Source organism: Ovis canadensis, chromosome 2 (assembly GCF_042477335.2).
Source record: "Ovis canadensis isolate MfBH-ARS-UI-01 breed Bighorn chromosome 2, ARS-UI_OviCan_v2, whole genome shotgun sequence".
NCBI lineage: Eukaryota > Metazoa > Chordata > Mammalia > Artiodactyla > Bovidae > Ovis > Ovis canadensis.
Genome location: NC_091246.1, coordinates 245239153 through 245255610, shown reverse-complemented (window position 1 = coordinate 245255610; position 16458 = coordinate 245239153). Strand labels below are relative to the sequence as shown.

Genomic DNA, 16458 nt, shown 5'->3' with positions numbered 1-16458 from the left:
ATGGGATTCTTCAGGCAAGAGTACTGGAGTGGGGTGCCATTGCCTTCTCCGGGAAATCAGCTAACCTTACATAAATGTACAGGTTTGTTTGTGGCCTATAGGACACCATTAGAATCTTGCCTCTGCTCATCTCCAAAACTTAGCTTGCCTTACTCTGTCCCTTTTATCCCTATATTCTAGCCACTGGCCTTAATTCTTTATCTATAGCATGCCGAGCCTCTTCTTACCTTTGTACTTGTTCTTTCCTATGCCTGGCATGCTTTTCTTTCTCAGCGTTCATATTTCTTCTCAAACTTATCTATAGTGTTTCCCTGGCCAGTGTATCTAAAGTATAACCCATCACCATGTTTTCTTTTCTTTAAATTAATTAATTTTCTGGTTGCACTGGATCTTCATTGCTGTGCAGGGGCTTTCTCTAGTTGCAGCAAATGGGAGCGAACTCTTCGTGGTGCATGGGCTTCCTATTGCTGTGGCTTCTCATGTTGCAGAGCACAGACTGTAGGCGCGCAGGCTTCAGTAGTCGCAGTGTGTGGGCTCAGTCGGTGCAGCATATAGTTCTAGGGCACGTGGGCTTCAGTAACTGCAGCACATAGGCTCGGTAGTTGTGGCTCTCAGACCCAAGAGTTTGCAGCGTCAGTAGTTGTGACCCACAGGCTCAATAGCTGTGGCACATGGGCTTAGTTGCTCTGTGGCATGTGGACTCTTCCTGGACCTGGGATTGAACCCGTGTCCCCTTCATTGGGAGGTGGATTCCTATCCATTGCACCATCAGCTAAGTCCCACCATGTTTTATTTTCTACATAGCAGTTATCACTGTCTGAACTGATTTTACTGATTGCTGTGCTTATTTTTTTTCATCTCCTTCATGACTGGAGTTCTTTATCTTATTTACCACTATAGCCTTTGCACATATAAGAGTGCCTATTTTATAAGAAATAAAAATAAAGTCAACCCATCAATCAAATAAAGTGAATTTGCTGGGATAGACAGCAGAGGTCAGCATAAGGAAAAAGTTTCTCATATGGTTGTTGACTCACTCCACTATATTCATACTTAGATTTTTACATGAACATATAGCAGTTGAAATATATATTACCTTATTTTTTATAGAAATATGTTTTAAATCGTTCCTTTTAATAACTTCTAGGAGGATTTTTCCTTCCCCAGTAATCATAGTTCACATTAGGCTGTACTATAAGTCTTAAATTATCCTGGTGCAGGGGAAAGAACATATTTGGACTTGATTTCCAATTTTGCTACTTGGCTATCACAGTGTTAATACTGATTTGTTCCCCACAACAATCCTATGAGGTTATGTATGTTATCACCATTTTTTTAGAGATATAAAACCTGAAACACAGAGAAGTTATAGGACTTCCTCAAGGAAACACAGCTTGTGAACCCAGAAACACATTTATTGTCCTTTATGAACAGTTTAATGAACTTTGAAGAGTAATTATGTGAAGCAGTTAGGACAGGGCTTGACACATAGTATGATGAGTTTTAGTTATTCTTGTTTCTCTTACTACTCTAGTAGGTAGTTTTCAGTCATACTAAAATTTGAGAAAGCATTGAACTCGGTTAAAGAAGCAACAGAAGGATTTTCCAGAGATGTTTGTGTACTCACATCATTCTGCCTTTAAGATAACCGAGTTTTATTTGCCTTCAGGACTCACTACATTCTGTTATTTTGCGACTGTGTAATCTTAATACATTAAGGCTAATAAACAACATGTATTGTGAAGTTTAAATGAATTGGCATACATGAAAGCTTAGCACTTACAGCCACATAGCAGACATTTCAGTTTTGAGGGAGATAACCTGGAATTTAAAAAGGCACTATGACACCATGGTTAAGAGCCAAGCTGTGGAGTCTGTCAGACATGGATTCACATTCGTACTATACTGTGTATGCAATATGGATATTAACCTTTTTCTCATGTAAAAAAATGAGAATAGTAGTAGTATTTCCATCATGAGGCAGTTGTAAAGTTTAACTCAGCATTAAGTAAAGGACATAATACTGTCCCTAGAGGATGGTGAGATAGCACTTATTATGTATTAGCTACTACTATCACTATTATTATGATGACCTTTTTTCTTCCCTCTCTTTATTGAAGTATGATTTGCCTAAAAATAAAGTACATAGGTCTCAGGTTGGATGAGTTTTGGCACTTGAGTAACTACTACTCATAACAAGACAGAAAATACTTCCATCACCCTAGAAGTTCCCATGGTGCCCTTTCCAGCCAACACTCCTCTCTCAGAGCAACCACTTTTTGGCTTCTGTCTCCATAGATTAGTTTGTTTGTTTTTTATTTCTCCTCATAGGTTAATTTTGGCTGTTCATACACTTTCTGAAACTGGAATTATACAGTATGCATGTTTTTCTGTTTGGCTTCTTTTGCTTAGCATCATGTGTTTTGAGTTTCATCCACATGGTTTCATGTATCTATGGTAGTTCCTTTTTATTTCTGAGTAGGATTACACTGTTTGAATACACTACATTTTGTGTATCTCTTCTCCTGTTGATGATCATTTGGGTTATTTCTAGTGTGGGACTTTGAAAATTAAAGCATAGGCTGCAGTCCATGGGGTCGCTAAGAGTCGGACACGACTGAGCAACTTCACTTTCACTTTTCACTTTCATGCATTGGAGAAGGAAATGGCAGCCCACTCCAGTGTTCTTGTCTGGAGAATCCCAGGGGTGGGGGAGCCTGGTGGGCTGCCATCTATGGGGTCGCATAGAGTTGGATATGACTGAAGTGATTTAGCAGCAGCAGCAGCAGCAGCAGGGATATTCTTATACCAGTCTTTAGGTGGACAAATGTCTTCATTTCCCCTGAGTAAATACCTAAGGAATGGAATTGCTGGGTCATAGGGTAGATATGAGAAACGCTGGACTGGAAGAAACACAAGCTGGAATCAAGATTGCCAGGAGAAATATCAATAACCTCAGATATGCAGATAACACCACCCTTATGGCAGAAAGTGAAGAGGAACTAAAAAGCCTCTTGATGAAAGTGAAAGAGGAGAGTGAAAAAGTTGGCTTAAAGCTCAACATTCAGAAAACGAAGATCATGGCATCCAGTCCCATCACTTCATGGCAAATAGATGGGGAAACAGTGGAAAGAGTGTCAGACTTTATTTTTGGGGGCTCCAAAATCACTGCAGATGGTGACTGCAGCCATGAAATTAAAAGACGCTTACTCCAAAAAAAAGAAAAAAGACGCTTACTCCTTGGAAGAAATGTTATGAGCAACCTAGATAGTATATTCAAAAGCAGAGACATTACTTTGCCGACTAAGGTCCATCTAGTCAAGGCTATGGTTTTTCCTATGGTCATGTATGGATGTGAGAGTTGGACTGTGAAGAAGGCTGAGTGCTGAAGAATTGATGCTTTTGAACTGTGGTGTTGGAGAAGACTCTTGAGAGTCTCTTGGACTGCAAGGAGATCCAACCAGTCCATTCTGAAGGAGTTCAGCCCTGGGATTTCTTTGGAAGGAATGATGCTGAAGCTGAAACTCCAGTACTTTGGCCACCTCATGCGAAGAGTTGACTCATTGGAAAAGACTCTGATGCTGGGAGGGATTGGGGGCAGGAGAAGAAGGGGACAACAGAGGATGAGATGACTGGATGGCATCACGGACTCGATGGACGTGAGTCTGAGTGAACTCCGGGAGATGGTGATGGACAGGGAGGCCTGGCGTGCTGTGATTCATGGGGTCGCAAAGAGTCAGACACGACTGAGTGACTGAACTGAACTGAACTGAACTGAGGGTAGATATGAATTTGACTTTATATCAAACTGACAGTTTCCTAAGGTGATAGTAGCAGTGAGATCTCTTTTTAATACGGGTGGGAATAAGGGTGGTATTTGAGGTAATTCAGCACAGAGAAATATTTGGAGTCATATGGACCTGGGTTCCTATCCAGGCTCTGGTGTTTACAGTCTGAGTGACTTATTTAATATCTCTGAGACTTAGTCTTAACCTGTAAAAAGGGAGTGACAATAAGGTCATGTATATTGCTATCTAGTATTCTACCCAGCAGTGGCATACCAAGCTGGGGGCAGTAGTGCAGGCTTGTAAGGGGGTGTGTCGTCTGCAAAGAATTTAAAAGCAGTAAGAAAACCACCTAAGTGTCTGCTTTTTAGCATCATTATGCACCCGCAGGTTGAAGCAGCGTCAGTGATAAAATGCTTCTCCTTGCCTCCTTTTCCTCCTGTATACTATGCTGCCTAGCAATTATGGCAATTTATAATAAATAGTCATTATAAGCAATCTTTAGTCAAGTTAAGCAGGAAGTAAGAGGTTGGAATTTGGAACCTGAGTGAGATCTGGGACTTTTGTTACAGGTTCGTTCTCTGTGCAGTTTGTTTCTTCCTTATTCCTGGTTTGCAAGGCTCACCGTAAGTAGGGACATGTCCAGGGTTCCAGGGAGCCAGCCACACAGATGTCTCTTCCTCTCTTGGAGCCATCTGTAAACAGCCACTCCTCTCTATTTCTTTAAAGTTTGAGGTTTTCTCCCTTCTTTTTTACCCACTGTTTAATTCTGATATGCCATAGACATATTTTCTTCCATTGTAGTCTTCAACTTAATTCTAGATCACGTACCTCATCTAAGCCAGGCTTATTTATCAAGGCCAAAACAAATCCTCTTAAATACCCCATGCCTTATATAAATTAGTTTCCCAAACACATATTCTAATTTATAGAGCCCTTTTATTAATGCCTTTTGTCAATAGTTAATTTGTATTTTTGTAGAATCTGATTTGAACTTTCTCTCTACACTTTCTCCAACTTACCTGTCTCTGAGCTGTTTTTTCTGTGTAAAAATGAGTCATAAGTAACGTTTGTCTGCTGTGGCCTGTCTTCTGTACATTGGATGCGCTACTGATTTGAGGACAAAAATAATAATTCTGGAAGCATCCATGCATTTTTCAGACAGTGCTTACGAGCCCGAGCCCTTGAGTTAAAATGCTTCCTGATACCACTGCTAGCTGTGCTACATTAGCCATGTCCAGCGTGTGGGTGTGTGTTGGTTTGGTTTATACCACCAAGCAACTCTCCGATACCAGCTGGTTCCCTACAATTTAACTCAATTCTGATACTGTCTACCTGGAGATAGTGTCAGATCCCTCAGGTTAAGAGCTCAGCCCTTAACCACTGGACCACCAAGGAAGTCAAAAGCTTAGTCCTGTAAACAACCCTGCTGCCCTTCAGCCCCAACAGCTACTTCAGACACCAATTGCTAATCCAGGTTGTCACCCGTGCTTTTGGCTAGTTGTAGATTAGAAGTTCCAAGGGGCTTCCCTGGTGGCTCAGACAGTAAAGAGTCTGACTGCAATGGACGAGGCCCGGGTTCAATCCCTGAGTCAGGAAGATCCCTTGGAGAAGGAAATGGCAATCCACTCCAGTATTCTTGCCTGGAGAATTCTGTGAACAGAGGAACCTGGCAGTCCACAGGATCACAAAGAGTCAGACACGACTGAGCGACTAACGTTTCATAAGTTCCAAACCCCTTTTCCTTGGTTTCAATTAATTTGCTTAAGTGACTCACAGAACTCAAAGAAACATTTTACTTACTAGATTACTCGTTTATTATAAAACGATATAATTCGGAAAACAACCATATAAAAGAGGTGCAGAGGGCAAGGTACATGGGATGGGCTGCATAGCTTCCATGTCCTCTCCCAGCATGCCACTCTCCCAAATCCCCATGTGTACCAACACAGAAGCGCTCTGACCCTGTCCTTTTGTGTATCCCATTACATTGGCTGGTTGATTAAATCATCATCCATTGGTGATCACTTCAGCCACCAGCCCCTCTCCCCTCCCTGGAGGTCAGAGAAGTGGGACTGAAAGTCCCAACCCTCCGATCATATGTTTGGTTCTCCTGGTAACCAGCCTGCACCCTTAGGTGCTTCCCAAAAATCTCTTCATTAACATAAATTCAGGTGTTAGTTGAAAGAGGTTTGTTATGGATATCACGATATCTTTATTACTTTTATTACTTAGAGAATTCCTGGAGAAGGAAATGGCAACCCACTCCAGTGTTCTTGCCTGGAGAATCCCAGGGATGGAGGAGCCTAGTGGGCTGCCGTCTATGGGGTCGCACAGAGTCGGACACAACTGAAGCAACTTAGCAGTAGCAGCAGCATACAGAGTGAAGTAAGCCAGAAAGAAAAACACCAATACAGTATACTAATGCATATATATGGAATTTAGAAAGATGGTAATGATAACCCTGTATGCGAGACAGCAAAAGAGACACAGATGTATAGAATAGTCTTTTGGACTCTGCAGGAGAGGGTGAGGGTGGGATGATATGGGAGAATGGCATTGAAACATGTAAATTATCACATGTGAAACAAATCGCCATGATACAGGGTGCTTGGGGCTGGTACACTGGGATGACCCAGAGGGATGGGATGGGGATGGGGAGGGAGGTGGGAGGGGGGTTCAGGATGGGGAACACAGGTACACCCATGGCGGATTCATGTCAATGTATGGCAAAACCAATACAATATTGTAAAGTAAATAAATAAATGGGAAAAAAAATTCCAAGGGTTTTTAGGACTTCTGTGCCAGACAGACTATATCAAGACTATATATTTCTGACATACAATAAATACAGATAAATTACAGAATCGCAGCAGTTTACCTAACCTCTCTGGGTATTGGGTTTTTTGGGGGGGTTTTTTTGGAGGATGGGGAGCTGTTTTTTTGTTTTGTTTTGTTTTGTTTTTCAGTCATACTGCTCAGCATGCAGATTCTTAGTTCCCTGAACAGGGATCAAACCCACATCCCCTGTGCTGGAAGTATAGAATCTTAACCACTGGACCTCCAGGGAGGTTTTTCTTATCCATGAAATAAGTAATGATACCTGCTTCTTAAACAAGATAATGGATGTAGAATGCTATAAAATTCCTATGGCTGCTGTAACAAATTACCATAAACTTTTAGTGGCTTAAAACAACACAAATGGATTATCTTCTAGTTCTGTAGGTCAGAAGTCTGACCTGGGTCTCACAAGCCTGATGTCTTGACAGGGCTTTGTTCCTTCTGGAGGCTGTAGAGCAGAATCCGTTTTCTTGCACTTCCCTGTTTCTGGCATTTTTTGGCTAGAAGAAACCTTCCATCTTTAGAACTGGCAGTCGTCGGTCAAGTCCATTTCACACTTACATATCTCTACTCTCTGCAGCCAGGAAAGGTCCTCTGATTTTAAGGACTCCTGTGATTGTATTGGGCTCCCCTGGATAAAGATAATCTCCCTACCTCAAGGATTTTAACCTTAATCACATCTGCAGAGTCCCTTTGCCATCTATCATAATGTATTCATGGGTTCCAGAAGACCACGGCATGGGCATTTGTAAGCGGGCCATTGTTCTGCCCACCACAGGTGCAAGATACTATGCCTAGCTCTTTGTAAGCCCTCGGTAAGTGATGAACATCGAAAGCCCTCAGCACTCTCGGAAATTGCAAGCTGAAGGTGTGACCCCTGGGCACAAGTAATTTAAAGCCTGGTGGGAAAATGAGAGGGGTGAGGACAGAAATGAATCTGATTCAGGAAGAGTGACCAGAGTCGTGTATGGATTTCAACCCAGTGCCATGGGAAAGTGAGAGGCTGCAGGTCACCCAGTGGTCTGGCAAGTTGAACAGAGTGAATGTGTCAGTAATGTATTGAAGTGCAGAACCTACAAAGACATGAGGTTCAACCCACATGAGAATTTTTATAGAACAATGGGCGAGAGGGAAGGAAAAAGCAGAGGAAAAGCCTCTGCTGACGAGAGAGTCAGGGGTTGGTTCATTCTCTCAAGTCTTCCCACGAGGCCCACCAGACCCCCTTGTTCACTGTGCAGCAGATACGTGCCGGGCACTGTTCCTGGCCTCGGGGATACAGGGAGCGTGGTCACAGAGGCCGCTCTCCCCCGCTCAGTGTGGTGAAACAGACAGCCGTGTCGGCACGGAGCCGTGGTACAGCGTGACGGCAGGAGCCCGCAGGGAGGGTGTGCCTCCTTCCCAGGGTTACGGGGTGGGAGCAGCTTCTTGAGGGACCTGCCCACGAACTGAGACCTGAAGAATGAGTTGGACAGGATGCTCTGAGCCACAAGTAACAGCCCAGCTCAAGTGACCTTAAAGCAACGAGCAGACTGGCTCCTGACTGGAGCCCAGGAGTCGGGTAGGCATGAGGGTGGGTTACTCTGGTCATTCTGGCTCCATCTTTCTGTGATTCCTTTGGCTGGGCTTTCCTCTCCATGTTTATTTCACTGTCAGGCTGGCTACCCTCGTGGTCACAGTTCTAGGAGTCACATCAGGACACCCAGCATCCACAGGAAGAAAGGCGTCCCGTTTGTAGACTCTTTTCTGAAAATGAGAAAACTTCTCTTCTACATGCTCTCAACTCCTGGCCCCCTTGCATCCAGTTGGGGTTACAGGCTCATTTCTGAGCCAGTCCCTATGTCTGGGTGAATGCCATGTCCAATCTGGCTTAGATCTAAGTTCCTGAACCCACCATTGTGGAAAGGACAATGAACTTACACTTCTTGAAATACGTGGTCTTATTTTGGGCTGGACAGATAATGAAGTGAAAATCAAGATGCCGTTAGGAATGAGGGAAAGAAAGAACAGCATGTAGGAATGGAAGTGGCTTGTTCTCGTCTTCTCTCGTGTAAGACTTGTTTCTGCCGCTGTATACCTTCTGCTTTTCATGGCGTCTGTTTCCTCGTAACTCTAGCTTTGCCGTGACTTCTCTCTGTGCATGCTTTCAACTTCAGCGTTCGTCAGTAAGTGCCTCACTTCTCCATGTTTCTCAATTCACATCCCTGTGCTTAATTTACCTCACTTTACACGTGCTTGCAGTAAGCTCCAGAAGACCAGGGACTTTGTTATACCGCCAGCACCTGAGCGGTACCTGGCATGCAGTGAGTGCTGGATAAATGTGTGCCAGGTGAATGAAAGATCAGGCTTCTAGCTAACTGGCTGTGTTTTGGTCAGTTGGGCTCCTCTGTCCAGGTTTTCTGCAGCTGAGGGGCTGTTCCCTGAAGTGACTGTTAATAGATGCCCCTCTAGTGGTAGGAGCAGAAATTTGTTTGGATACACTTCCACTATTGCCTGAACTTCGGTTTACTTTTCTGCAAAATAAAATCAATAAAATCTTCCCTTTGTGGCTCAGAGGGGTTCAATATCAAGTGGAATTATGTGTATGAAAGTGTATTACATATTGTGAACTGCAAGGCGGTTTGATTCAGTCTTGGTCAATCACATACACCTAGAAAACACTGATGATGGAAAAGCTATTTTATCTGTTCACTTCTACTTCTTGACATTGAATTCTCCAGGAGAACTTCTAACTGGCTCTCTTCTTGTCCCCCAGGGTCACTCAGGATGTGTCAACTGTCTGGAGTGGAACGAGAAAGGAGAGTAAGTATGAGATCCGGCACCTACGGGTGCCAGAGGAGGGTTTGGGGAGGTTGGGATGAGGGGATTTTCTTCCTCTTTGTAGATCTAAGGAAAAGAGTGGACTCAAAAGAGAAGTTGGGTCCTCTGCTCTCTGCTGTGTCCTTAAGTTTCATTCATCAGCAGCACACAGTTAAATAATGAATCCCAGATAGATAGAAGGTTGGATGACCTTCCAAACTCTGTTTTTTTGATAAGCTAATGCATTTAAGGAACAATGAGAAATCCTCAGAACAAAATAAAAGAGAATCAATCACTGTTTATAAGATAACCTTATATTGTGTGACACATACTGTTGTTCTTAAAGTTGTATGTGGCCTAAGTCCTTTTCACCTGGGAAACACGGGATAGAGGAACTTGAGGAGAGGTCAAAACTGTCCTCTCTCTCTGCTTACAGCTTGCTGGCCTCTGGTTCTGACGACCAGCACACGATTGTGTGGGACCCGCTGCACCACAAGAAGCTGCTTTCCATGCACACAGGACACACTGCAAATATCTTTTCTGTCAAGGTGAGCAGGATGAGCCACAGAGCAGATGAACGGTGTGACTGGGCTGCGTGTGGCCGTGCTTGCGTGTGTGTCTCCCACCTACCCTGGGGGTCACAGACATCTTTGTGATCTGAGCATCTGCTGGTGATTTCTAAAACTCTCTGTCTCTTTTCCATGCGCTAATTCCTCTCTCAGAGCCAAGAGGTCAGCTCCAAATGAATGTATACGCATGTGAGTGGTGATGATATAAGGTACGGTTCTGAGTATGAACTTTAATAGCATAGCAGGCAGACCCATGTTTGACTCCCTTATCTGCCTCTTGGAAGCTGTGTGAGCTGGGCAAATCACCTGACCTCTCTGAGCCTGTTTACCCATCTATAAAAAGGAAGTAGCTAAGGAAAATCCTTCAAATTCATGAATAAATAATTTAACTAGAAAGGGAAGTAGCAATCCACAGGGTTGATGTTACAGTTTAAGGAGATGGTTGATTAAAAAAAAAAAAAAAAGCACCTGGCCCAGGTGATTGTAGGAAATGAGTCTGCTGTTTTTTGGTGGAGGGGAGGAGGGAGGGGACTTACAAATGTCTTCAGACCTCTGAAAGTGAAAGTGTCCAACTCTTTGCGACCCCATGAACTGTATAGTCCACCAGCCCCTTCTGTCCATGGGATTCTCCAAACAAGGATACTGGAATGGGTAGCCATTCCCGTCTCCAGGGGGTCTTCCCAACCCAGGGATCGAACCCAGGTCTTCCACCTTGTGGCAGATTCTTTACTGTCTGAGCCACTGGTGAGGCCCCTCTTCAGACCTCGGGAGACCTGTTATGTGGAAGTAACGTGAGGCTTGTCCCTTTTGGTCCCAGAGAACAGACCTCGGATTAGTGACTATGAGTTTTCAGAAGCAGATGTAGGCCTGATGAAGGAAAGAACTGTCTAATACTTAGAGGTATTTGGAAAAGGCAAAATGGGCCTTCTGAGGATGTAGTCAGTGTCCCAGCACCGAGGTATTCCTCACTGGGAACTTAAAAGAAATGACCTTTAAGGACGTTTCCAGCTCTGAAATTCTGTAATGGTGTATGTGAGGGTGAGGCTGTCCTTTGGAAAGCCTCACTCGTCCAAGAAATCTTTTCCTGATTAATATCAAGACCAATTACAAGAAGCCTGAAGAGGAAGACAGATTCAAGAGCTCAAAACCAACTTATTTCCCTAGTCAGAACTTCTTTCCCAGCTCTGACTCTCGTCTACTGTCCCAAGGACCAAGCCTAGGTTAATTTCTGTGATTTTTAATGACAGAGAAATGCTGATTCACCTCTCGCATGATGACTAGAAACTGCTCTCGTCCCCTGAAAAGTGTTAGGTCTAGTTTAAATCGGTGGGGTCAGATCAGAAGAAGGGACCTAAGCCATCATTTTGGCATCATAGAACACAAAATGTCGAGTTCAGAGACCAGACTTGGACAGTGGCCTTGATATTCCCTAATACTAAGACCTTGGGCAAGACCCTCAGCCTCCTCTTCTATTATAAAAGGGTTCCTCTCCCTTCTGGTGATAAACCACAGATGTATTTAACCCACGAGCTCCCCCTAGTGGCATCTATAATGTCGGGCGAGTAGGGCAGCAGCCACAAGCTCTTCCCAAGGGCTCTTCTGTTTCTGTTGCGAGTCGGGTGTGTGTTGTTTCCAGACAGGGTTAAAGATCACTAGTTGTCCCTAAAAATGATCAAATTCCATCTTTCATCTAGCCCTTATGCTGGTGAGCTATCAGAGAAGTGGATGTGGAAAGAGTGAATTTTTAGCTCAAGCCAGGTGGGACTTTAGTATTTTTAGACAAAATTTTAGTATTAATCCAAATTATGTTTGTGGCTGTTTTGTCCTTGCCATATGTGATCTGGACCCTTTTGTTCTCAGCTTCATTGGAATGATAGGATTGTCCTTCTGAATGATGGCCACATAGAACAGTAGCCTTCTGATGCTCAGCCCTTCCCCAAGGTCTGAGGTCTGAGCCATTTCCAGCACTGCCCTTATAAGGAGTGCTACTTGGAGCATCTTTGCACGGGTCCTGTTTTTCTTTTAGAATTGCTTCCCAGGAGTGGTAGCTTTGGGTCAAAAGATAGAAATAGTTTTTATCTGTTACCTGTTGCCTGATTGTTCTCTAGAAGTATTTGAACCAATTTAAAACACCCACTCTCTTAAAACACTGAGGGACTTGTGTTTTAAGACTAATTTATTACTTCCCCCAGGTTATTAAATAGTCATCATGAAGCATCTAGGAGTCAGAAAGACTTGAATTTGAACCCAGTCCTGCTTAATGCTAGTGTCAAACCTCAATTTTAGTGAGATTTTTATATTATATTAATAAGATAAATCACGTACTCAATGTCTAAGCACTGGTAAATGCTTAATAAATGGTAACAATGTGATTATCATCCATTCAGCTCTTGGCCTGGGGAAGAATCAGAAGAAGAGAGTTCCTTAGATAGTCCAGCTTGGCGTGGGTCAGGACCACTCTGGAAAATAAAGGTGTACACCCTGATTTTGACTGTTAGGCCTACAGGCTGATGCTCAAGATCCAAAGTTCTCTTGGTGGATTGGCTTGGATGGGCTCCTTTTCTCATCTGCTATGGAGAGGGGGGAAAGATGCTAACATGCAGGCTAGTCTCCTTCCATGGCCCACCCCCACCATCTGCCAACCTCTTCTTCAATCTCTCCCAAGCAGTTCCTGCCTCACGCTGGGGACCGCATCTTGATCACAGGGGCAGCTGACTCCAAGGTGCATGTCCACGACCTGACAGTGAAGGAGACGATCCACATGTTTGGAGACCACACGAACCGGGTGAAACGCATCGCCACGGCGCCCATGTGGCCCAACACGTTCTGGAGCGCTGCTGAGGATGGGCTTATCCGGTGAGGCTCTGAGGCAGGGCGTGCGGCCTGGGCCTCCCCTGCTCCTGCTGCATGTGGTGCCCCCTCCCCTCTGCCCTCCTGCTTCCTTCCACAGACCTGGCTCCTTCCCTCCAACAGAGGTCCAGCCTCATTGGTCTGCCCAGCACAGTGATCAGGGCACAGACAGAGTAGGAACACTTGCTGACTCTGTTCTTTGCCTTCTGCACTTCTTGCCCTCTCCTGAGCTACACAAGCACACTGGCTTTCTTGCCGCCTCGCACACACAGTCTGCCTCCTCTGGCTTTCGCCCTTGCTGCCCCTCTACCTGGTTTTCTCAGTCCCAGCTCTCTGTCGGCTCTCCTCACCCCAGGGAGACTCCCGAAGAGCCACCTCCTGAGAAGCACCTTCCCTGGCCGCCCTCTGCTACAGACCTTCTGCCGTTGTTTTTTGTCTCCGTGCCCTCACTGTATCCTCTATAGCTCTAGTCACCATCTGGAGTCATTTATTTGCTGGTCCACTCTTTTGTCTGTGTCCCTCACTGAGTAGTGAACTGCCAGCATTTTTGTCTGTCCTGTCCTGGGTTGTGTCCCTAGAGCCCAGCACAGTGCCTGGCACACAGAGGCACATGATCCATTTGCCTTGAACAGTCGGCCAGTGGGCATATTCTTGGGAAGGGGACCGCAGCCAGAAATAGTTAAGTGGCCTCTCCCCCTTTCCACTGACCTGCATCATCACGCCTCTGCCTCTGCTTCCCTTGTTCGTGAAATGGCCTCATTGCCTTTCCTAACTCCTTTCTTCAGATATAACCTGAGAACTTTCCCCTATCTCTACAATCTGCCCAAACTGCCTCCCTTGAGACCCCATGGGGCTTTGTGCCCTTTTCCTTTCCACAAAGGACGAGGGGTATCTAAGTCATGGAGGAACGAGGACTCAGACCAAGTCAAGTCCTGCCTCTGTCACTCGTGTCCAGGCAAGTCACTTCAGCCTCAGACCTCAGTTTCCTCATCTATAACAAAAACAGTATTTCAGGAAGAGCAATCTGGTGAGGATGGCTGAGAAAGATAAGCGAACGATGAAGAGATTATTGCAGGTGTTTAGGCGGAGGTGGGTGAGCACAGGGGTGATGCCCCTGCCATTTTCTGGATGTGCCTGCATCCTAGAAGCAAAACAGGTCCCCGGTAAAGTGTGCTCGTGGTGGGTGGGTGCTTTGGCCTGACCTTTACCATTGGCTCAGATGGCGAAGAATCTGTCTGCAATGCAGGAGACCCAGGTTTGATCCCTGCTTTAGGAAGATCCCCTGGAGAAGGGAACGCCTCCCCACCCCAGTATTCTGGCCTGGAGAATGCCATGGACAGAGGAGCCTGGTAGGCTACAGTCCTTGGAGTCCCAAAGAGTTGGACATGACTGAGTGACTTTCACTTTCTCTTTACCATCTGGATGGGACTTGGGCTTGTTCTGGGAGTTGGCGTTTCTGGGAAGCTCGTAGATGATCTCAAGATTGTCTTTTCTGTCACCTCTGTACTTCTTTCGTTTCCTGCAAGAAACTAGGTTAAGAATAGAATTAAGAATTAGAATCAAGGAGCAGAGCAGAGTGGTTAAAACGCAGTCCTCCCAGCTCTGCACCATCCCAGCACTGCACTTACTGCAGTGTCATCCAGGCAAGTTATTGAACTTCTTTTAACTTCTAGTGGTACCTAGGGATAGTGTGAGAATTTAATTAGATAATACCTGTGTAACACTTGGGAACAATACTGGACACCAAGCAATGTCTCATGAAGTGTTAGTACTCAGTAGTAATAGTACTTAGTGGCAATAATATTGATATCTGTTAAAAAATAAATAAAAGGGTTCAGTAGTATCTACCTTAGGGAGTTCTGTTAGAATAAAAAGAATGTGTGAGAAGCCTACTACTTGGCATTCAGGGCACTCAAGATATGGGAGTAGTTTTTGACATTCGACTTACAAACAGATCCAGAACCCCTCCCAGTTCCTTTGCACTCCAGGCCTTGGCTTCTCCCCTGCCCTCTGCCCACGGACGCAACCCCCAACCTGTTGTGTCCTCTCTCACAGCCAGTATGACCTTCGGGAGAACAGCAAACACTCGGAAGTGCTGATCGACCTGACAGAGTACTGTGGCCAGCTGGTGGAGGCCAAGTGCCTCACCGTCAACCCCCAGGACAACAACTGCCTGGCCGTGGGGGCCAGCGGGCCCTTTGTGAGGCTCTACGACATCCGCATGATCCACAACCACAGGTAGGAACATGCGGCAAGTCCCTGAGAACCTGCTGCCCCTTACCCTCATTGCCAGGCCCTCTTCTCTTTGAGGGGGGTTTTTTTTTATTCTGTGATTTTTTTTAAAAATAATTCAATCTGTGCTTGTTTTTATGAGAAGTGTATTAAAGAAATTACTTTTACTCCATTACCTGAAAGAAATCCCGGTGTATAATAGCTTCTGTGCATACGTAGTGTACATAGTTACCATCTTATACATGTAAACTCCTTTATTTGTACATACAATTTTACTTTATTCTTTTTTTAAAAAAAAAAGTATACTCAGAACCTCCAGAGAAGTCCCAGACCTGCGCGGCCCGCCAGTCTGGGTTTTCAGTGGACTCCTGGGACAGGTGTACGAACTTCTGGCCTGCGTTACTTTCATTTGTGGATTTGGATGACTGTTGTTACTCTTCACACACTACATGACTTAGAGTAGGCCACGAGCTTTAGCTTCCTCATCTATAAAATGGGAGTAATAGGGTGGCCACGAACCAAAGACTGGTAGGCAGGGCCACTGCAATGGGTATGTCCATAGCTCTCTAGTTGGTTGACTTTTGGGGGTGCTCAGGTAAGGAAGAAAGGTACCTCTTCGCATATCTCTCCAGGGACACAAACAGGTTTTTCCCGAGGAAGTGTGGTCCAGCCAGGAGTCCTGATCGGCATTATAACCTATTTTGTTTGCCTTGCCACCAGAAAAAGCATGAAGCAGAGCCCTTCAGCAGGTGTACACACCTTCTGTGACCGGCAGAAGCCCCTCCCGGATGGCGCAGCCCAGTATTACGTAGCAGGTAGGGCTCAGCCCAACTCTGGCCCTAAACTCTTGGTGGGGTGCTGATTGTCTCCAGAGCAGTGCAGGGAGGCAGTGGTGACCGAGAGTCAGACAGACCTGCATTTAATCCTGGTTACCATCCACCAGCTCTTACGTGACCTTTGGCAAATTTCTCACCCTGGAGGAATCTTAGTTTCTTTTCTGTAAAATGGGATTACGATGACTCAGTGAGATAGTGTTTAACAGTTGGCCCACTTCATACAGTAAGGGCTCAACACTTAGAGCTGCTTTTCTGGGGAAGATGACTGGTCACTGGGAAGGCTGACTTCTCACAACTCCCTGCCCCTTTGCGGAGGGACCAGAAGCCTCCCACGCGGGTACCTCTGCTCCCTGCAGGTCACCTGCCAGTGAAGCTGCCTGACTACAACAACCGTCTGAGAGTGCTGGTTGCCACATATGTCACCTTCAGCCCCAATGGCACAGAGCTGCTGGTCAACATGGGGGGCGAGCAGGTACGGCTGGCCGCCCGAGGCGGCACCCCCAACCCCCGCCCCCATATCCGGCAGCCAGGGCTGTGCCCGCCACATCC

At 45.4% G+C, this 16458-nt stretch overlaps 1 protein-coding gene across 9 annotated transcripts in view; it reads left to right on the top strand.

The window, feature by feature from the left end:
• The window catches only part of WDTC1 (WD and tetratricopeptide repeats 1), a 68368-nt gene that overhangs the window by 35008 nt on the left and 16902 nt on the right, over nt 1-16458 (top strand). For all 9 annotated transcript variants that reach the window (XM_069574892.1, XM_069574887.1, XM_069574889.1 and 6 more), the window contains exons 4-9: nt 9379-9425; nt 9859-9970; nt 12660-12847; nt 14897-15079; nt 15794-15888; nt 16266-16381. In XM_069574892.1, coding sequence (XP_069430993.1) covers nt 9379-9425; nt 9859-9970; nt 12660-12847; nt 14897-15079; nt 15794-15888; nt 16266-16381 — 741 coding nt within the window. The remainder of the gene's footprint in view (nt 1-9378; nt 9426-9858; nt 9971-12659; nt 12848-14896; nt 15080-15793; nt 15889-16265; nt 16382-16458) is intronic.